The sequence below is a fragment of the Arachis stenosperma genome, chromosome 1 (assembly GCF_014773155.1).
Source record: "Arachis stenosperma cultivar V10309 chromosome 1, arast.V10309.gnm1.PFL2, whole genome shotgun sequence".
Lineage (NCBI taxonomy): Eukaryota > Viridiplantae > Streptophyta > Magnoliopsida > Fabales > Fabaceae > Arachis > Arachis stenosperma.
The window spans coordinates 115,200,891-115,224,170 of NC_080377.1; the positions used below are offsets into that span (position 1 = coordinate 115,200,891).

Consider the following 23,280-nt stretch of genomic DNA (forward strand, 5'->3'; position numbering starts at 1 on the left):
TCTATCTATGTTTTGTGTCTCTACTTCATGATCATTAGTATGTAGTAACTATGTCTTAAAGCAATGAATAAAATCCATTAATCCTTCACCTCTCTTAAATGAAATATGTTTTAATTCAAAAGAACAAGAAGTACATGAATTTCGAATTTATCCTTGAATTTAGTTTAATTATATTGATGTGGTGACAATACTTTTTGTTTTTTTGAATGAATGCTTGAACAGTGCATATTTTTTATCTTGCTGTTTATGAATGTTAAAATTATTGGCTCTTGAAAGAATGATGAACAAAGAGAAATATTATTGATGATCTAAAAAATCATGAAATTGATTCTTGAAGCAAGAAAAAGCAGTGAATAGCAAAAGCTTTCTAAAAAAAAAAGTGGCGAAAAATATAGAAAGAAAAAGAAAAAGCAAGCAGAAAAAGCTAATAGCCCTTAAAACCAAAAGGCAAGGGTAAAAAGGATCCAAAGCAAAAGAGTGTGCTTAAGAGCTCTGGACACCACTAACTGGGGACTCTAGCAAAACTGAGTCACAATCTGAAAAGGTTCACCCAGTCATGTGTCTGTGGCATTTATGTATCCGGTGGTAATACTGGAAAACAAAATGCTTAGGGCCACGGCCAAGACTCATAAGTAGCTGTGTTTAAGAATCAACATGCTTAACTAGGAAAGTCAACAACACTATCCGAAATTCTAAGTTCCTAGAGAAGCCAGTCATTCTAAACTTCAAAGGAAAAAGTGAGATGCTAAAACTATTCAGAAGCAAAAAGCTACAAGTCCTGCTCATCTAATTAGAATTAATATTCATTGATATTCTAGAATTTATAGTATATTCTCTTCTTTTTATCCTATTTGATTTTCAGTTGCTTGGGGACAAGCAACAATTTAAGTTTGGTGTTGTGATGAGCGGATAATTTATACGCTTTTTGGCATTGTTTTTAGGTAGTTTTTAGTAAGTTCAAGCTACTTTTAGGGATGTTTTCATTAGTTTTTATGTTAAATTCATATTTCTGGACTTTACTATGAGTTTGTGTGTTTTTCTATAATTTCAGGTAATTTCTGGCTGAAATTGAGGGATTTGAGCAAAACTCTGAAAAAGGCTGATAAAAGGACTGCTGATGCTATTGGAATCTGACCTCCCTGCACTCGAAATGGATTTTCTGGAGCTACAGAACTCCAAATGGCGCGCTCTCAACGGCGTTAGAAAGTAGACATCCAGAGCTTTCCAGCAATATATAATAGTTCATACTTTATTCGGAAATTGATGACGTAACTTGGCGTTGAACGCCAAGTACATGCTGCTGTCTGGAGTTAAACGCCAGAAACACGTCATGATCCGGAGTTGAACGCCCAAAACACGTTATAACTTGGCGATCAACTCCAAGAAAAGTCTCATCTCGTGGATAGATCAAGCTCAGCCCAAGCATACACCAAGTGGGCCCCGAAAGTGGATTTATGCATCAATTACTTACTCATGTAAACCCTAGTAGCTAGTCTAGTATAAATAGGATAAGTTACTATTGTATTAGACGTCTGGTCTTTTGACCACGTTTCATCTTTGGTCTCAGCTTTGTTTTATTCTTCATCTTAGGAGGCCATTGAGCACGTTTTAGGGGGCTGGCCATTCGGCCATGCCTGAACCTTTCACTTATGTATTTTCAACGGTGGAGTTTCTACACACCATAGATTAAGGATGTGGAGCTCTGCTGTACCTCAAGTTTCAATGCAATTACTATTATTTTCTATTCAATTCTCTTTTATTCTTATTCCAAGATATACGTTGCACTTCAACTTGATGAATGTGATGATCCGTGACACTCATCATCATTCTCACCTATGAACGCGCGTGACTGACAACCACTTCCGTTCTACTTTAGGCCGGGCGCATATCTCTTAGATTTCCCAACAGAATCTTCGTGGTATAAGCTAGATAGATGGCGGCATTCATGGGAATCCGGAAAGTCTAACCTTGTCTGTGGTATTCCGAGTAGGATTCCGGGAATCCAGAAAGTCTAACCTTGTCTGTGGTATTCCGAGTAGGATTCTGGTATTGAATGACTGTGACGAGCTTCAAACTCCTGAAGGCTGGGCGTTAGTGACAGATGCAAACGAATCAAGGGATTCTACTCCAACCTGATTGAGAACCGACAGATGATTAGTCGTGTTGTGACAGAGCATTTGGACCATTTTCACTGAGAGGATGGGATGTAGCTATCAACAAGGGTGATGCCTCCAGACGATTAGCCGTGCAGTGACAGCGCATAGGACCATTTTCCCGAGAGGATTAAAAGTAGCCATTGATGATGGTGATGCCCTACGTACAGCTTGCCATGGAAAGGAGTAAGAAGGGTTGGATGAAAGTAGTAAGAAAGTAGATATTCGAAAGGATTCTAGCATCTCCACACGCCTATCTGAAATTTCCACTATTGATTTACATAAGTATTTCTATCCCTTTTTATTTTCTATTTATTATTAAGTTTCAAAACCCATAACCATTTAATCTGCCTAACTGAGATTTACAAGGTGACCATAGCTTGCTTCACACCAACAATCTCTGTGGGATCGACCCTTACTCACGTAAGGTATTACTTGGATGACCCAGTACACTTGCTGGTTAAGTTGAACGGAGTTGTGTCCACACATAGCAAAGAGCCATAATAATGATTCCATACAATAACAAAGAGTACTACATTGATGTGATCACAATTTCGTCCACCAATGACCTCGCCAAGAAATTTCTAGCTAGGTTCTCCATTCAGAAAGATAAAACCAAGCATGCTCCAAGACTGTTAGGATCAAACAAGGAGATTGTGGGAGCCTTCATAATTATATGGAAAGATTCAATAAAGCATGCCTCAACATACAGAATCTCTCTACAGAAGCAGCCATTATGGGACTAATCAATGACCTGCGGGAAGGACTCTTTAGCCACTCCATATCCGAAAAACATCCCACATCTCTAAACGAGGTACAAGAACGAGTAAAAATATACATCAATATGAAGGAGAACTCCCGGTTAGAGGAAGCCTCAAAATCCGGATTCTCCTACCCATCTCGGGATAAGGATAAGGACTCTAGGAAAAAAGAGGACCAACCTAGTGAGAAACCTAGAAAGTACCACAACTACACGCTTCTCCGAGTGTCTCTTGTGGATGTCTATCGAGAGATATGCAACAAAGAGAAGATCCAGCCCCCTGGTCCAATTAAACACAAAAGGGGAGGAAGTCGGACGGAGTATTACGAATACCACCGAATTTACGAGCACTCTACCAACGAATGCTACGACCTGAAGAACGTTATAGAAAAGCTAGCCAGGGAAGGCATATTAGATCGATTCCTTGCTAGTATAAGGGATGAACCAAAACAGAGTAGAAGGGATGAAGAAGGTGAACGAGCTGAACGTCCCCCTCGCACCCCTGAAACACATGTTCTTATGATCAACGATGGATTCGCAGGCGGATGTATCTCTAAATCATCCCGCAAAAGATACCTCAAAGAAGTGTATCATGTCAGAGAAGGGGAGAGATCATCAGACCTCCCTACTATCACCTTTACCAAAGAGGACACCGCGGGCATTATCCCTGGACATGGTGACCCTGTGGTGGTTACTATCATACTAGCCAATGCCAACCTTCACCGAACATTGGTTGATCAAGGAAGCTCCGCAGATATACTAATCAAGTCTGCCTTCGACAAGCTCGAATTACAAGAAAAAGAACTCAGAGCATATCCAAATAGCCTACTAGTGCACGAAATTGTGATCATCAACAATGGCGCCAAAAACTTAGTAGTGCTCTCAAACGTGAATCACACTTTGTCACAACTTCCCACAACTAACCAGCAAGTGCACTGGGTCGTCCAAGTAATAAACCTTATGTGAGTAAGGGTCGATTTCTCGGAGATTGTTGGTATGAAGCAAGCTATGGTCATCTTGTAAATCTCAGTTAGGCAGATTCAAATGGTTATAAAGGTTTTGAAAATAATAATAAATAAAGCATAAAATAAAGATAGAGATACTTATGTAATTCATTGATGAGACATTCAGATAAGTGTATAGAGATGCTTGTCCCTTCTGAATCTCTACTTTCCTACTGCTTTCATCCAATCCTTCAAACTCCTTTCCATGGCAAGCTGTATGTAGGGCATCACCGTTGTCAATGGCTACTTCCCATCCTCTCAGTGAAAATGGTCCAAATACTCTTGTCACAGCACGACTAATCATCTGTCGGTTCTCGATCATGTCGGAATAGAATCCATTGATTCTTTTGCGTCTGTCACTACGCCCAACAATCGCGAGTTTGAAGCTCATCACAGTCATTCAATCCCTGAATCCTACTCGAAATACCACAGACAAGGTTTAGACTTTCCGGATTCTTAAGAATGGCCGCCAATAATTCTAGCTTATACCACGAAGATTTTGATTAAGGAATCCAAGAGATATTCACTCGTTCTAAGGTAGAACGGAAGTGGTTGTCAATCACGCATTCATAGGTGAGAATGATAATGAGTGTCACGGATTATCACATTCATCATGTTGAAGTGCAGCGAATATCTTAGAATAAGAATAAGCATGAATTGAAGAGAAAATAGTAGTAATTGCATTAAAACTCGAGGTACAGCAGAGCTTCACACCCTTAATCTATGGTGTGTAGAAACTCCACCGTTGAAAATACATAAGTCATGGCCCAGGCATGGCCGAATGGCCAGCCCCCAAAACGCGATCAAAGGATCAAAATACAATCGAGAGATCTGGTCAAAAGACTCCCAGATATATTCCAAAAGATGTCTAATACAATAGTAAAATATCCTATTTATACTAGACTAGTTACTAGGGTTTACAGAAATAAGTCTAAATGCAGAAATCTACTTCCGAGGCCCACTTGGTGTGTGCTTGGGCTGAGCTTGAACTTTACATGTGCAGAAGCTTCTCTTGGAGTTAAATTCCAAGTTGTAACGTGTTTTTGGCGTTTAACTCTGGCTTGTGACGTGTTTTTGGCGTTTTACTCCAGAATGCAGCATGGAACTGGCGTTGAACTCCAGTTTGCATCATCTAAACTCGAACAAAGTATGGACTATTATATATTGCTGGAAAGCTCGAGACGTCTACTTTCCAACACCGTTGAGAGCGTGCCATTTAATGTTCTGTAGCTCCTGAAAATCCATTTCGAGTGCAGAGAGGTCAGAATCTAACAGCATCAGCAGTCCTTTGTCAGCCTGAATCAGATTTTTGCTCAGGTCCCTCAATTTTAGCCAGAAAATACCTGAAATCACAGAAAAACACATAAACTCATAGTAAAGTCTAAAAATGTGAATTTTGCATAAAAATTAATGAAAACATCCCTAAAAGTAGTTAGATCCTACTAAAAACTACCTAAAAACAATGCCAAAAAGCGTATAAATTATTCGCTCATCACAACACCAAACTTAAATTGTTGCTTGTCCCCAAGCAACTGAAAATCAAATAGGATAAAAAGAAGAGAATATAATATAAATCTCAAAATTTCAATGAATATTAGTTCTAATTAGATGAGCGGGACTTGTAGCTTTTTGATTCTGAACAGTTTTGGCATCTCACTTTTTCCTTTGAAGTTCATAATGATTGGCATCTATAAGAACTCAGAGTTCAGATAGTGTTATTAATTCTCCTAGTTAAGTATGTTGATTCTTGAACACATCTACTTTTATGAGTCTTGGTCGTGGCCCTAAGCACTTTATTTTCCAGTATTACCACCGGATACATAAATGCCATAGACACATGACTGGGTGAACCTTTTCAGATTGTGACTCAGCTTTGCTAAAGTCCTCAGTTAGAGGTGTCCAGAGCTCTTAAGCACACTCTTTTTGCTTTGGATCACGACTTTAACCACTCAGTCTCAAGCTTTTCACTTGGACCTGCATGCCACAAGCACATGGTTAGGGACAGCTTGATTTAGCCGCTTAGGCCTGGATTTTATTTCCTTGAGCCCTCCTATCCATTGATGCTCAAAGCCTTTGATCCTTTTTACCCTTGCCTTTTGGTTTAAAGGGCTATTGGCTTTTTCTGCTTGCTTTTTCTTTTTCTTTTATATTTTTTTCTTTTTTTCTTTATTTTTTTCACTGCTTTTTCTTGCTTCAAGAATCAATTTCATGATTTTGCAGATTATCAATAACATTTCTCTTTTTCATCATTCTTTCAAGAGCCAACAATTTAAACATTCATAAACAACAAGATAAAAAAATATGCACTGTTCAAGCATTCATTCAGAAAAAAAAATATTGTCACCACATCAATATAATTAAACTAATTTCAAGGATGAATTCGAAACTCATTACTTCTTGTTCTTTTGAATTAAAAATATTTTTCATTTAAGAAAGGTAAAGGATTCATGGAATTATTCATAGCCTTAAGGCATAGTTACTAAATACTAATGATCATGTAGTAAAGACACAAACATAGACAAACATGAAGCTCAAAAACCGAAAAACAGAGAGATAAGAACAAGGAAGTTAAGAAATGAGTCCACCTTAGTGATGGTGGCGCCTTCTCCTTGAAGGACCAATGGTGTTCTTGAGCTCCTCTATGTCTCTTCCTTGCCTTTGTTGCTCCTCCCTCATAGCTCTTTGATCTTCTCTAATCTCATTGAGAATGATGGAGTGCTCTTGGTGTTTCACCCTTAATTGGTTCATGTCATGACTCAATCCTTCTAGAGAAGTGTTGAGTTGTTCCCAATAGTTGTTTGGAGGAAAATGCATCCCTTGAGGCATCTCAGGGATTTCTTGATGCCGAGCTTCCTCATGCGTCTCTTGAGATCCATGGATAGGCTCTCTTGTTTGCTCCATCCTTTTTTTAGTGATGGGCTTGTCCTCTTCAATGAGGATGTCTCCTTCTATGACAACTCCACCTGAGTAGCATAGATGGCAAATAAGATGAGGAAAAGCTAGCCTTGCCAAGGTGGAGGGCTTTTCGGCTACTTTGTAGAGTTCTAGTGAGATGACTTAATGAACTTCTACTTCCTCTCCAATCATAATGCCATGGATCATGATGGCCCGATGATAAACCACTATTTTATGGTTTATCTTATGCTCAATTGAGTGGTTTTTATCAACTCTTTACTCACTTATTCATACAATTCGCATGTTTTACATTTTCCTTCCTGATTTTGTGCTATGATTAAAAACATGCTTCTTTGATCTTATATTTGCTTATTATTAATCCTCTCTTATTACCATTAGATGCCTTGATATGTGTGTTAAGTGTTTTCAGATATTATAGGGCAGGAATGGCTTGGAGGATGGAAAGGAAGCATGCAAAAGTGGAAGGAATATAAGAAGTTGAAGAAGCTGTTAAGCTGTCCAGCCTGACCTCTTTGCACTCAAACGGCTATAACTTTCGCTACAAAGGTCCAAACGACGCGGTTTCAGTTGCGTTGGAAAGCTAACATCTGGGGCTTCGATTTGATATATAATATTCCATAGTGGCCCTGACGCTAGGTGACGCGAACGCGTGATCCATGCGGATGCATCGCATCTGCGAACTTTAATCCGCGCGGCCGCGTGGGCAACGCCTCCGCGTCACTTGGCCGCGACCTGTACGGACCAGAAAGCGCTGGAAGTGACTTCTAGGCTGTTTCTGACCCAGTTTTTGGCCCAGAGAACACAGATTAGAGGCTATAAAGTGGGGGAATGCATCCATTCATAAGGATGCTTATCATAATTCACTTTTTATTATTTTAGATGTAGTTTTTAGAGAGAGAGGTTCTCTCCTCTCTCTTAGGATTAGGATTAGGATTCCTCTTGAAGGATTTAGGATTTATTATTATTCCAACTTACAATTTTCTTCTGAATTCTAGGTTTAATATTTTCTTTACTTATTTTCCCAATTTAATTTATGAACTATTTTATGTTGAATTTGAATTTATGTTTAAACGTAGTTTGATTGCTTTATTTACATGAATGCTTTTAATTTAATTTAGACATTTACCCTTTTGGCTTTGGTTGAGTAATTGGTGACTCTTGAGCTGTCAAATAAAGCAGTGGTTGAAATTGGGAGTTGCTAATTAATTTGAGTTCCAATAACTCTAGCCTTTCCAAAGGAAAGACTAGGACTTTAGGTATCAAATTAATTAGTCCACTTGACCTTCCTTTGTTTAGTAAAGGTTAACTAAGTGGGATTAAAATCTAATTCTCATCACAATTGATAAGGATAGGACTTCCAGTTCTTGTACCTTGCCAAGAGTCTATTTTACAGTTATTTATTTATTTTTATTGCTTTGAAAATATACTTGTGCCCATTGCCCAAATTCCAAAAACCCCAATTTTACCTTTTTCATAGCCAATAATAAGAACATACCTCCCTACAATTCCTTGAGAAGACGACCCGAGGTTTAAATACTCGGTTATCAATTTATTTAGGGGTTTGTTACTTGTGACAACCAAAACATTTGCACAAAAGGATTTTTGTTGGTTTAGAAACTATATCTACAACGTGACTATTTTTATAAAATTCTTTACTAGCAAAAATCCTAACGTCACCCGATCCACAGTTACTTCGGATCGGTTGCTAGTGGGGATGATGGAGCGTTGGATGAATTCCAACCATCCTCTAGCCACAGGCTTAAGGTCCAGTCTTCTCAGTTGAACCGGCTTGCCTTTAGAGTCTCTTTTCTATTGGGCTCCTTCAACACATATGTCCATAAGGACTTGGTCCAACCCTTGATCAAAGTTGACCCTTCTAATGTAGGGGCGTGTGTTTTCTTGCATTATAGGCAAGTTGAACGCCAACCTTATATTTTTCGGACTGAAATCTAAGCATTTTCCCCGAACCATTGTAAGATAATTCTTTGGATTCGGGTTCATACTTTGATCATGGTTCCTAGTGATCCATGCATTAGCATAGAACTCTTGAACTATTAATATTCTGACTTGTTGAATGGGGTTGGTTAGAACTTCCCAACCTCTTCTTTGGATCTCATGTTGGATCTCTGGATACTCATTTTTCTTGAGCATGAAAGGGACCTCAGGGATCATTCTTCTTGGCCACAACTTCATAGAAGTGGTCTTGATGGACCATTGAGATGAATCTCTCCATCTCCCATGACTCGGAGGTGGAAGCTTTTGTCTTCTCTTTCCCTTTTCTAGGGGTTTCTCCGGCCTTAGGTGCCATAAGTGGTTATGGAAAAACAATAAAGCTATGTTTTTACCACACCAAACTTAGAATATTGCTCGCCTTCGAGCAAAAGAAGAAAGAATAGATGAAGAAGAAGAAAATATGGAGGAGGGGGGAGAGATGTGTATTCGGCCAAGGGGGAGAAGAGAGGGTTGTGTTGTGTGAGAATGAAGAAGGATGGAGGAATTTATATAGTAGAGGGAGAGGGGTTTAGTTTGGCCATTTAGGGTGGGTTTGGGTGGGAAAGAGATTTTGAATTTGAAGGTAGGTGGGGTTTATGGGGAAGAGTGGATGGATGTGAGTAGTGAAGAGGTGATGGGGAAGAGAGATTGAGGTGATTGGTGAAGGGTTTTGGGGGAAGAGTGTTATTGGGTTATGTGAAGAAGAGAGAAGGATAGTTGAGGTAGGTGGGGATCTGATGAGGGGATAATTTATACGCTTTTTGGCATTGTTTTTAGTATGTTTTAGTTAGTTTTTATTATATTTTTATTAGTTTTTAGTTAAAATTCACTTTTCTGGACTTTACTATGAGTTTGTGTGTTTTTCTGTGATTTCAGGTATTTTCTGGCTGAAATTGAGGGACCTGGGCAAAAATCTGATTCAGAGGCTAAAAAGGACTGCAGATGCTGTTGGATTCTGACCTCCCTGAACTCGAAGTGGATTTTCTGGAGCTACAGAAGCCCAATTGGCACGCTCTCAATTGCGTTGGAAAGTAGATATCCTGGGCTTTCCAGCAATGTATAATAGTTCATACTTTGCCCGAGATTTGATGGCCCAAATAGGCGTTCCAAGTCAGCTCAAGAATTTTGGCGTTTAACGCCGGAATTGGCACAAGAATGGGAGTTAAACGCCCAAACTGGCACAAAAGCTGGTGTTTAACTCCAAGAAAAGTCTCTACACATGAAAGCTTCAATGCTCAGCCCAAGCACACACCAAGTGGGCTCGGAAGTGGATTTTTATGTCATTTACTCATCTTTGTAAACCCTAAGCTACTAGTTCTCTACAAATAGGACCTTTTGCTATTGTATTTTCATCTTTAGATCTTTGAATCTTTTGATCACTTTAGAGCTTTTGATCATGTTTTTATGATTGAACCCTCTTTGGGAGGCTGGCCATTCGGCCATGCCTAGACCTTGTTCTTATGTATTTTCAATGGTGGCGTTTCTACACACCATATATTAAGGTGTGGAGCTCTGCTGTAACTCGAGTATCAATGAAATTACTATTGTTCTTCTATTCAATTTGGCTTATTCTTGTTCTAAGATATCACTTGTTCCTCAACTTGATGAATGTGATGATCCGTGACACTCATCATCATTCTCACCTATGAACGTGTGCCTGACAACCACCTCCGTTCTACCTTAGATTGAGTGGATATCTCTTGGATTCCTTAATCAGAATCTTCGTGGTATAAGCTAGAATTGATGGCGGCATTCAAGAGAATCCGGAAGGTCTAAACCTTGTCTGTGGTATTCTGAGTAGGATTCAAGGATTGAATGACTGTGACGAGCTTCAAGCTCCTGAAGGCTGGGCGTTAGTGACAGACGCAAAAGAATCACTGGATTCTATTCTAACCTGATTGAGAACCGACAGATGATTAGCCGTGCTGTGACAGAGCGCGTTGAACATTTTAACTGAGAGGACGGGACTGTAGCCATTGACAACGATGATGCCCAACATACAGCTTGCCATGGAAAGGAGTAAGAAGGATTGGATGAAGACAGTAAGAAAGCAAAGAGACGGAAGGGACAAAGCATCTCCATATGCTTATCTGAAATTCTCACCAATGAATTACATAAGTATCTCTATCTTTATTTTATGCTTTATTCATAAATCATCCATAACCATTTGAATCTGCCTGACTGAGATTTACAAGATGACCATAGCTTGCTTCATACCAACAATCTCCGTGGGATCGACCCTTACTCGCGTAAGGTTTATTACTTGGACGACCCAGTGCACTTGCTGGTTAGTTGTGCGAAGTTGTGATAAAGAGTTGAGATTGCAATTGAGCGTACCATGTTGATGGCGCCATTGATGATCACAATTTCGTGCACCAAGTTTTTGGCGCCGTTGCCGGGGATTGTTTGAGTTTGGACAACTGACGGTTCATCTTGTTGCTTAGATTAGGTATTTTTCTTCAGAGTTCTTAAGAATGAATTCTAGTGTTTCAAGGTGATGTTCTTATCATCACCAAAGCTGATTGATTCTCATCAATTTAGCCCTTGAATGTAATGTCCTGCTGAAGCTTGGCTAGCCATGTCTAAATTCTTTAGACTAAAGCTTTAGAGTAACATTGCATGATTCCTGGAATTTTCATTAAGAATTTTGATATCCTTATTTTCTTTTCCACTCAATTTTCAAAAAATCCAAAAAAATTATAAAATCTTAAAATCAAAAATATTTTTATGTTTCTTGTTTGAGTCTAGTGTCTAATTTTAAGTTTGGTGTCAATTGCATGTTTTTATTCTTCTAATTTTCGAAAATTACATGCATTATGTTCTTCATTGATCTTCAAGTTGTTCTTGATGATTTCCTTGCTCTGATCTTTAAATTCTCTTGTCTTGAGTGTTTTGTTGTTTCTCATATGCATTCTCAATTTGTTAGTGTCAGTAGTATACAAACTTCTAAGTTTGGTGTCTTGCATGCATTGTTTATTTGATCTTAGTTGCATTTTGATTATTCCTCATCATTAAAAATTCAAAAAAAAATTTTTAATTTGTGTCTTTTCAAGTCAATAATACAGAGAATTGAAGATTCAGAACATACAGCAGAGGAATTACACAGAAAAAGTTGGGCGTCCAAAACGCCCAGTGAAGAAGGAAAACTGGCGTTTAAACGCCAGCCAGGGTACCTGGCTGGGCGTTTAACGCCCAAAAGGGTAGCATTTTGGGCGTTAAACGGCAGAATGGATACCATTCTGGGCGTTTAACGCCAGGATGGCACAAGAGGGAAGATTTTGTTTTTAATTCAATTTTTTTTCAAGTTTTCAAAATTTTTCAAAATCAAATCTTTTTCAAATCATATCTTTTCAATCATATATTTTCAAAATCAATTTCTTTCCATTTTCAAAAATACTTGCTAACAATTAATGATTTGATTCAACATTTCAATTATGTTGCCTTTTCTGTTGAGAAAGGTTTAATGTCTGAATCATATCTTTTAAATTTATTGTTAGCCAAGTCATTAATTTTTAAAATCAAATCTTTTTTTTAAATTATTTTTCAAATCATATCTTCTCAATCATATCTTTTTAAAACTATATCTTTTCAATCATATCTTTTAATCACATCTTTTTCAAAATAGTTTTCAATCATATCTTTTTGATTTCTAATTTCAAAGTCTTTTTCAAAAATTACTTTATTTCTTTCCCAATCATATTTTTCGAAAATCATTCTTCAATTTTTCAAAATGTTTTTTTTTAATCTTTTTAATTTATTTTCAAAAATTTCTTCCCCTCTTATCACATCCTTCTATTTATGGACTAACACTCCTCCTCAATGCACAATTCTAATTCTGTCTTTCTAGATAAGTTCGAATTCTTCTTCTACCCTCTCCTTCTTCTTTTCCTCTGACACCTCAAGGAATCTCTATACTGTGACATAGAGGATTCCATATTTTCTTGTTCTCTTCTCTTTCATATGAGTAGGAGCAAAGACAAAAGCATTCTTGTTGAGGCTGACCCTGAACCTGAAAGGACCTTGAAGCGAAAGCTAAGAGAAGCAAAAGCACAACTCTCTGTAGAGGACCTAGCAGAAATCTTCAAAGAAGAAGAACCCATGGCAGCCGAAAATAACAACAATGCCAACAATGCAAGGAAGGTGCTGGGTGACTTTACTGCACCTACTCCCGACTTCTATGGGAGAAGCATCTCTATCCCTGCCATTGGAGTAAACAACTTTGAGCTTAAGCCTCAATTAGTTTCTCTAATGCAACAGAATTGCAAGTTCCATGGACTTCCATTGGAAGATCCTCATCAGTTTTTAGCTGAATTCTTGCAAATCTGTGACACTGTTAAGACCAATGGGGTTGACCCTGAGGTCTACAGACTTATGCTATTCCCTTTTGCTGTAAGAGACAGAGATAGGATATGGTTGGACTCACAACCTAAAGAAAGCCTGAACTCTTGGGAAAAGCTAGTCAATGCCTTCTTGACAAAGTTCTTTCCACCTCAAAAATTGAGTAAGCTTAGAGTGGAAGTCCAAACCATCAGACAGAAGGAAGGTGAATCCCTCTATGAAGCTTGGGAAAGATACAAACAATTGATCAGAAAGTGTCCCTCTGACATGCTTTCTGAATGGAGCATCATAGGTATCTTCTATGATGGTCTCTCTGAACTATCCAAGATGTCATTGGACAACTCTGCTGGAGGATCTCTTCATCTGAAGAAGATGCCTGCAGAAGCTCAAGAACTCATTGAAATGGTTGCAAATAACCAATTCATGTACACTTCTGGAAGGAATCCTGTGAACAATGGAACAAATCAGAAGAAAGGAGTTTTTGAGATTGATACTCTGAATGCCATATTGGCTCAGAACAAAATATTGACTCAGCAAGTCAATATGATTTCTCAAAGTCTGTCTGGAACGCAAGCTGCACCAGGCAGTACTAAGGACGCTTCATCTGAAGAAGAAGCTTATGATCCTGAGAACCCATCAATGGAAGAGGTGAATTACATGGGAGAACCCTATGGAAACACCTATAATCCTTCATGGAGAAATCATCCAAATTTCTCATGGAAGGATCAACAGAGACCTCAACAAGGTTTCAATAATAATAATGGTGGAAGAAACAGGTTTAGCAATGGCAAGCCTTTTCCATCATCTTCTCAGCAACAGACAGAGAATTCTAAACAGAGCCACTCTGACTTAGCAACCATGGTCTCTGATCTAATCAAAACCACTCAAAGTTTCATGACTGAAACAAGGTCCTCCATTAGAAATTTGGAGGCACAAGTGGGACAGCTGAGCAAGAAAATTACTGAACTCCCTCCTAGTACTCTTCCAAGCAATACAGAAGAGAATCCAAAAGGAGAATGCAAGGCCATTAACATGACCCACATGGCCGAACTTGGAGAGGAGGAAGAGGCAATGATCGCCACTGAGGAAGACCTCAATGGACGTCCACTGGCCTCCAATGAGTTCCCTAATGAGGAACCATGGGAATCTGAGGCTCATAATGAGACCATAGAGATTCCATTGGATTTACTTCTGTCATTCATGAGCTCTAATGAGTATTCTTCCTCTGAAGAGGACGAAGATGTCACTGAAGAGCAAGTTGCTAAGTACCTTGGAGCAATCATGAAGCTAAATGACAAGTTATTTGGTAATGAGACTTGGGAGGATGAACCCCCTTTGCTCACCAAAGAACTGGATAACTTGACTAGGCAGAAATTACCCCAAAAGAGATATGACCCTGGAAAGTTCTCAATACCTTGTACCATAGGCACTATGACCTTTGAGAAGGCTCTGTGTGACCTAGGGTCAAGCATAAACCTCATGCCTCTCTCTGTAAAGGAGAAGCTAGGGATCTTTGAGGTGCAAGCTGCAAGAATCTCACTAGAGATGGCAGACAATTCAAGAAAACAAGCTTATGGACTTGTAGAGGAAATGAATGAAAAAAAGAAGCAAAAAACACAAAACAAACTCAAAAGAAGAAAAGGAAAGATTTTGGCACACTTTGAACCCCAAATCGGCCTACTAGACCCTCTAACCAAGATTCAAATTCAAACACCTCCTTTATCTTAGCCAAATAAGATAAGATAAGATACTTATCATCACCTATATAAAAGGGAGCCCCAGACCCCTCAGGTACGTCACTCATTCCTCATACTTTATACCTCTCAAATCCATTCTAACTTGAGCATCAAAATATCTTTACAAGTACCACCCCATTGCTCCAGTCAAACGATTCGGCCATCATTCTAACCCGCAAGTCTCTGATCCATCTCACAACTCGTACCAGAGTCTTCCAATACAATTTTTAATAAACATATTTTAACTAATATTAGTAAACATACTATTAAACATTCGTAAACTTATTTAAAAAAATATTAATTACAACTTTTGATATTCCACTCTTATTAATAACGTATTATTTCTATTAAGCCTAAATATATTACAAAAAAATTATAGCACAAAAAATCTAAAATTTTAACTAATTACATCAATTTTATATTAACTCTAAATATTTTTAAAAAACTTTACTCTATATATTCTAACATTTTAACTAATTACAAATATTTTTTAGTTATTTCAAAACATATTCATAAATTCTAACACATTAACCGTCTCCAAATAATACTAACTAATACAATCAACACTAATATTAATTAAAATTAATATTAAATAAATTAACTTACATATTTAGGATAATTTAAAAATGGAATAATGTATTCGAAATTACGAATCACCAATATTATTTTACTCTTTTAAATTTAAAATTTTACTGCCCGATTAGAACATCATCCGTACAACTCTTCCTCCCACTTTGTAAATTTTTTAGTAAGTGAAGATATGAAAATGACTTCACTTGGCCATCCAATTATTTTGTTGTGGTTTATCCGTGAAGGAAAGAGACAGGAGCAAGCAGTCATGTGTTTTCCCTGGTCAGCTGCATTGTGGATGGTGGATACTTGTTCTCTTCGTAGCAATTCCTCCCTTGGGCTGCCTGGCGCTCCCCCCATCTTTTCTTGAAGTTCGGAAAAAGGCCCTTCAAATTGGTCCTTTATAGGAGTGGCAACACTACCCGAATCCGCGGATACCCATCCCGTCCCTACTCGCACACCGGGGCGAATTTTAGCGGGGCGAATTCTTGGGCGGGGCGGGGCAGGGCGGGTTTAGGTTAAACCCGCCTCTACCCGCCCCAGTATATATAATAGATATATAAATATATATATTTTAATATATAATATATGTAATATATATAAAATAATTAGTAAAATGATTAATAATATTGTATCATATTTAAATTTTTACTTTAATTTATGTTATGAATGTAAATAATGGTTATATAATTTTTAAAATTTTATTTTATTTTTTGGATTTAATAATTATTAGGACGGGTAGGAGCGGGGCGGGTTAGGGTTTAACATTTTACTACCCGCGGATAGAAGCGGAGCGGATTCGATGCGGGTTTTTGTTGAGCGGAGCGGGGTCGGGTAGAGCAAAAACCCGCCCTGTTGCCACCCCTAGTCCTTCATTTTCAACGCTATACTCGTTTTTTTTTTCTCCCGAACAGTCACAATTCGCCGCTTTATTTGGGTTTGGTGACTGGATTCGACGATTTCGGTCCTCCCAATATTTCTTTTTTGGTATTCGGTCCTCCTAATATTATTTTTTATAAAATTAGATTACACACTGAATGGGCCCTTATCAATAAATACACCAAAACTGGCACAATTTTATGATTCGCCAAAATAATAATAATAATAATAATAATAATAATAATAATAATTTAGATAAAGTTAAGATGATGGTCATCCTCCATAAGCTCTGCAACAAGAAATTTTATTAATCCTCAATTAAATAAATGAATTGATTCTGGGCAATTTGCTCATTCATTTGGATTAATACCAGACAAGACAGAAAATTTGTAGCTTTGTCCATTTTAGGGCATAAAGAAAAGATTCCCGGATACCCCTATTGGGCTCGGACAGAGACGCATCTTCATGTCAGCCACAGAACCACCTTCATTCCAAGAAGCAGCGCGATGTGTTGTCTGCAATTGCAGTTTCAACACTTTCAGGAGACGGGTACTTCAGATCCCTCCCATCATATCTTCACGTTCTGTCTTAGATTCTTAATTTGAGATTTTATTTACTTTTTTTTACCAATTCCATTTGCATTTGGGGATCTCTTAACGATTGATGCGATCTTGCCTGTTTTAATGATTGTTGAAGGGTCGATTATTTCACATCAATTTTTAGGTGCATTGAACGATGTTCAGTAACTTTTAATGTTTGCCATAATGTAAATAATACCACAACTCCGAACAGTTTTGATTAAATGGTTATTTAAGATCCAGTCCATTTGTTGTGAAAATGGCACAAAGTCTAAAGTTGTTACAAACTGTTTAATTTTACTTACAGAAGGAGCCTTAAAGAATTTGTATTGACTATGATATTGCTCATGGTGCATAGCTTGTGTCAAACAATCATTGCATGTTAAATATGCTGTGATCATCCTCTTTTAAAATGTTGGCGAACTACTTCTCTTCAATGTACGGTGTTATGTGGCTGTGTATAAATTCTGCTTGTCTTACATGGCTTTAATTTGCGAGCCCAATGCACACGAAATTCTGTTTATAATAAAAATCTTCTCCTGGCAACTGACTGTATGCTTCTTTGAGGTGTATATGCAGCATCACTGTCGATCCTGTGGGAGAACTTTGTGCAATGAACATTCATCAAATCAAATGGTATGATACTTTTTCTTGGGAGTGAAATACTTGTTCTAGTAGTATCCTTGAACTTCATAGAACAATACTTTACTATGCAGGCTTTACCTCAATTTGGCATTTACTCAAGTGTTCGAGTATGTGCTGATTGTTTCAACAATTCAAGGTAAACTACTTGGTCTAAAGTTTCAATGTATGCATGTTACATTTATTTTATTTTTTTCCCGAATTATCATGTGACTACAAAAATCAGATACATATTTCTTAAAACATGTTTGATAGTCAACACTTACAAGGAAAAGATGGTTAGGAGAACCTGTGTGACTTATGATCTATATTAAATCATAAAATATGCTAATATCTTGGATTGTATAGTTTTTATCTTTTTAACATGTAGGTTCAATGTATTCTAGTCTGTGAAGTGCTCCAGAGATCGCTTGAACATCTTTTTTATTACTTTTATGTTACGCGCTGCCCGGGGGGTATTGGATTGAGTCAAAACGTCATATCAATCACACCTTGGTGTTTAGGTTAGGTTCTGTGGGATATGAGCTGTTAGCCTGTTACTTGTTAACAAGTTCAACGTCATAATTAGTGATTTTAAGCCAATATGAATGTCCTTAATTAAGGAAGTAACTCGTTAGGAAGAGAGCAGAATATTGAATAAAGTTAGGAGTGTAAGTTATTACAGAGGGGGTCCTTAAGAGACCCTTTATTAATTTTATCAATGTAGCCATGCTGTACTGTTTTCATTTTAATTTCCTCTTCTTGTAATAATAACGATGCTTTCTAAATGAGATCACTATTATATGATAGTCATACATACCACACATGCCGTCGTGTCTTTGACACAGGTCTGGGAATGGTGTAAGACAGGCTTCTTCGGGTGGAGTGAACAGCATAACGGATACAATTTCTAAAATAGATATCGATGCCAATGATGATCCAAAAGCCATTCCTACTGCAGGGAGTACACTTGCATTGGGCATTAAAGAGTGTATGTGTGGAATGCCTCTTTGCATTTGTGAGTCTGAGGCTCCCACACCTTCCTCTTCTGCACAACCTCGGCAGGTAATAATTCTTATTGTTATCGGGTACCTTTGTTGTTGCAGTGCATAAGCTCATGTTTTCTTTTTAATCCTTTGTGACGGAAGATATCCTCTCCGGCTATTACCTCTGAATCAAATCCTAAACCTAAGAAGGCAGATACTGCTCCAAAAAATAGAAGCTCCAGTTCATCTAGCAAGTTTAGGTAAGGACCTGCTGGACAAAAGACTGCTTTTGCTGACACTAAGTATGTCTTGAATGTTAACAGTTTAATTATGTAGTTGTGAATCAAAACCTGACGATGTAGAGTGACAGAAATCGCGTTTCTATTTTCTACCCTTGCATTGTCTACTACCTACATAACTAAAAACTTGTAGCAGGCCATCACTGTTAGGAGCTATTTCTTTTTAAAAACTGAATTAACCATCAGCTAAAACCACTGTATAAGCAAAGGGAGAAAAAAAAACAACTAAAAAAGGAAAAGGCCTATGAACGTGTAGAAATTTATGTGTCTATGCCTCTATGGTATTCAACTGGTGATTTTTTGTTCCTAATGATTGATGGCTGTCTTATTGATTATTTATAATGTAAAATTGCAGTTCTGCTTTTGGTCATGTAACCAATGGGACATCGGAGAGAAGCCAGACCGATTATGGAGCCAATGGAGAGGTAACTCCCCCTCCCCCCCAAAAATTGTTTACACTTATGCTATTGCATTGTGCAAAAAAAATCTTGGGTATTGAAAGTCACTTTGAACTGAAGACAGTGCTCTCTCTCAGGGTGTAAGAGAAGCAATAAAAAATGGTGACGTAGCTGCTGTCAAGAAACTTCTTGATGAGGTTTTTCACTTTAAAATTACATACTTTCAGTTATAGTTCATTTTCTGGAATTAAGTATTTACGGATGCTAAAATGTGCAGGGTGTGGATGCAAATTACAGGGACAAGCAAGGGCTATCGTTACTGCATTTGGTACCTCTCTTACTGTGTATAGTGTGTTTGTGCTTGCGTGCTTCTGCTTGTTTGTAATTGTGCCTTTCACCGTCAGAATTAATATATTCCAGATTTCCAGTTTTCTTGATATTGGATAGTAATTTTAATATTATCTGTAGGCTGCGGTCTTCAATCAAACTGATATAGTTTTCATTCTCATGGATTCGGGTGCGAGCCTGGAGTACAAAAATGCACAAGGCAATTAATCCTCTCCTTTCTTGATATTATTGTTCCTATTGTTCTTAACAGTGGAAAGTAACAAAACTCCCGGCTGCAAATCCTAATCAACTGCTTTTTCTTTTTCAGGAGAAACACCTTTAGATTGTGCACCAGCTACCTTACAGTACAAAATGCGAAAGAAGATAGAAGACAGTGGAACAATGAACCAAAGCCTTTGAATAATCTGTTGCTTGTATTCGTAATCTTCTTATTCGGTGCACCAACAGAGCTTGAACTATTACCAGTGTCAAAGAACAAAAGAATATTGTGTGTTCCAGAGTAAAAATCTTCTGCTTCAATGTAACGTGATCGAATCGGATTTAAATTCATCAGATTGAGGATGCAGTCCTGTATAAGACACATCTTTGTTCAGCTACCCAACATAGGGAGTAGTTTTGAGTTTGTAAACATGTGAGGTATGACATAAGAGCATCTTTTATTATATGCGTGTTACTTACAGTGAAAGGCAATGAATTATGAATGGCGAATTCAATTGCTACCACTGTTATTTTGGGTGGAGTATAATTTGTCTCTTAACATTTTCGAAATTTTTTTAAATTACCTCTAATATTTAATTTGATTCAATTATGTTCTTAACGTTTGAACTAGTTTCAGTTCTATCCTTACTGTTAAATTTTTAACCGTCAAAAGTTAGTCAAAAATTTTTTTTCCAATTTTAACTTTAACTCGATCCCTCATCCCAACCCTAATTGTCCAATTCAATCCCCCCACCAAACCTCCCACACTTTCAAAACACAGCCACTTAAAGTCTTCTTCTTCGCACAAGGGGATCACTGCGTCGCAGCTGATGCTGCTAGCATGTGTCCAACCTCTCCTCCCCTTTGCCATCTTGTTGTTCTTGCTACCTCCCGATCTCTGGCTAGTTGCGGCTCGCTGGCTTCACCACCTTTCCTATCGGCCCTGGTGCCCAGCCCGCCTCTTCTGACCTCCTCGCAACCTTCCTAGCTTCACCTCCCTTCCCAGCGGCGCTTCCTCACTCAGCCTCGCTTCCTCTGTGGACATATCTCTAGGCTCCTCATCGTCAGCTATATGCCTCCCCCATGTCGTCCAGACTCCAGATCCCCCAACCTTCATCGGCGACGACTCTCAACATTCATCAGTCACATACATCTCATTCCTGTTGAATTTATTGTTTTTTATTTCATCTTGTATTAAGTTGTAACCCCCAAAATAGATTGAAGTTCTTCTTCAAGACTTTTGTGCTTTCTGCTATACTATTCCTTCATCTTCCATAAGATTTGAGTTTGAGTTGCATGTGTATATGTTTCTTCATCTTTGTTGAATTTTTCAAGGTTTTTGTGCTTTTTCTGCTATTCGATTTAAATTTCAGTATCTTTTTTATTGTTGTTGTTTGGAGGGAAGAATATGGATAAAGAAGAGGTGACGGTGGTTGCAGTGGTGATGGCAATGACACTGGTAGAGGCTTGGATTTGCCAATTGGAATTGAAAAGTGGGGAATGAGTTAATGATAAAATTGAAAAAAAAAAAGTTTTGACTAATTTTTTACTGTTAAAAATTTAACGGCGGGGATAGAATTGAAATTATTTCAAACGTTAAGGACATTGAAATTTAACAACAACAACAACAACAAAGCTTTGTCCCACTTAATGGGGTCGGCTACATGAATCAAACGACGTCATTAAGTTCTGTCATGTGTCATGTCTACGGAAATACCGTTTATATGTAGATCTCATTTGACCACTTCATGGATGGTCTTCTTAAGTCTTCCTCTACCTTTCACTCTTTATCCATCTTTCATCTCATCCACTCTCCTGATTGGGTGTTCTGTCTGTCTTCTTCTCACATGTCCAAACCACTTGAGACGTGATTCTACCATCTTTTCCACAATGGGTGCTATTCCAACTATCTCCTTATATCTTTGTTCCTTATTTTATCCAATCGCATATGACCACTCATCCATCTCAACATCTTCATCTCTGCCACACTTAGCTTATGTTCGTGCTCCCCTTTGGCTGCCCAACATGCCGTACCATAAAGCATAGCCGGTCTTATAGCAATGTGATAGAATTTACCTTTAAGTTTTAAAGGTACTTTTTTGTCGTATATAAAATCAGATGCACTCCGCCATTTTGACCAACCTGCTTGGATCCTATGATTTACATCATGTTCAATCTCTTCATTATCTTGTATGATGCACCTAAGATACTTAAAACTTTTAACTTTTCGTAGGATGTTTTCTCCAATATTCACCTCTATATCAGGTTTTTTCTTCTCAAACCGAACTTACATTCCATATATTCCGTCTTACTACGGCTTATGTGCAGATCATACATTTCTAGAGCTTCTCTCCATAAGTCCAACTTCTTATTTAGGTCTTCCCTTGACTCTCACATAAGGACAATATCATCGGCAAAAAATATGCACCATGGCACATGCTCTTAGATGTGCTCTGTGAGTACTTCCAAGACTAATATAAAAAGGTGTGGACTTAAAGATGATCCCTGGTGTAATTTTATACCAATAGAAAATTCTTCTATTGCACCACCTTGAGTCTTCACACTAGTTGTGTCCCCATCATACATGTCTTTAATTGAACGAATATATGCAATTCTCTTACTCTATTGTTTTCTAAAACCTTCCATAAGACCTCCCTTGACACCCTATCGTACGCTTTTTCCAAATCAATAAACACCATATGTAAATCCCTTTTATTACTACGATACCTCTCTATCATCCTTCTTAATTGGTATATCGCTTCGGTGGTGAATCTACCTAACATAAATCCAAATTGGTTCTCTGTTACTTGTGTCTCTTTTCTCAACTTCCGTTTTATCACTCTTTTTCCATAACTTCATGGTATGGTTCATGAGCTTGATCCCTCTATAGTTTCTGCAACTTTGTATATTCCCCTTATTCTTGTAGATAGGTACCAATGTACTCTTTTTCCACTCATCAGGCATCTTCTTTGACCTTAAAATCCCATTAAAAGCTTGGTTAACCAGTTGATATTTTTTCCTCCAAGGCCCTTCCAAACCTCAATCGTGATATTATCAGGTCCTGCTGCCCTGCTATTTTTCATCTGCTTTAGAGCCTCTTTTACCTCGAAGTCTCGAATCCTTCGATAATAGTCAAAGTTTTGATTTTCTTCCCTTGTGCATAACCGACCAAGGCTCGGAAGAGTCTTATGTCCTTCATTAAATAACTCGTAGAAGTAACTCTTCCACCTTTCATTAATCCTTTTCTCTTGAGCCAGTACATCTCCATCCTTATCCTTTATACACTTAACCTTATCCAAATCTCTCGTTCTTCTTTCACGGATCTTTGTGTTTCTATATATACATTTTTCTCCTTCTTTCGTACCCAAAGATTGGTAGAGACTCTCATATGCTCTTGCTCTTGCTTCATTTACAACCACTTTTGTCTCTTTCTTAGCCGCCTTATATTTTTTTCAATTATTTGCATTGCAGCATAAAGACCACTCTTTAGAACACTCCCTTTTT

General features: G+C 37.9%; 1 protein-coding gene across 1 annotated transcript; it reads left to right on the forward strand.

Annotated features, from left to right (window-relative positions):
* The first annotated feature begins 16,625 nt into the window (after nt 1-16,625).
* On the forward strand, nt 16,626-20,335 carry LOC130946786 (vacuolar protein sorting-associated protein 27). The gene is made up of 10 exons (XM_057875633.1): nt 16,626-16,897; nt 17,506-17,562; nt 17,643-17,707; nt 18,396-18,612; nt 18,696-18,793; nt 19,188-19,257; nt 19,368-19,427; nt 19,508-19,558; nt 19,699-19,777; nt 19,886-20,335. Exons 1-10 carry the CDS (start codon nt 16,814-16,816, stop codon nt 19,975-19,977), a joined length of 873 nt encoding a protein of 290 aa, XP_057731616.1. The 5' UTR covers nt 16,626-16,813; the 3' UTR covers nt 19,978-20,335.
* Nucleotides 20,336-23,280: the final 2,945 nt, after the last annotated feature.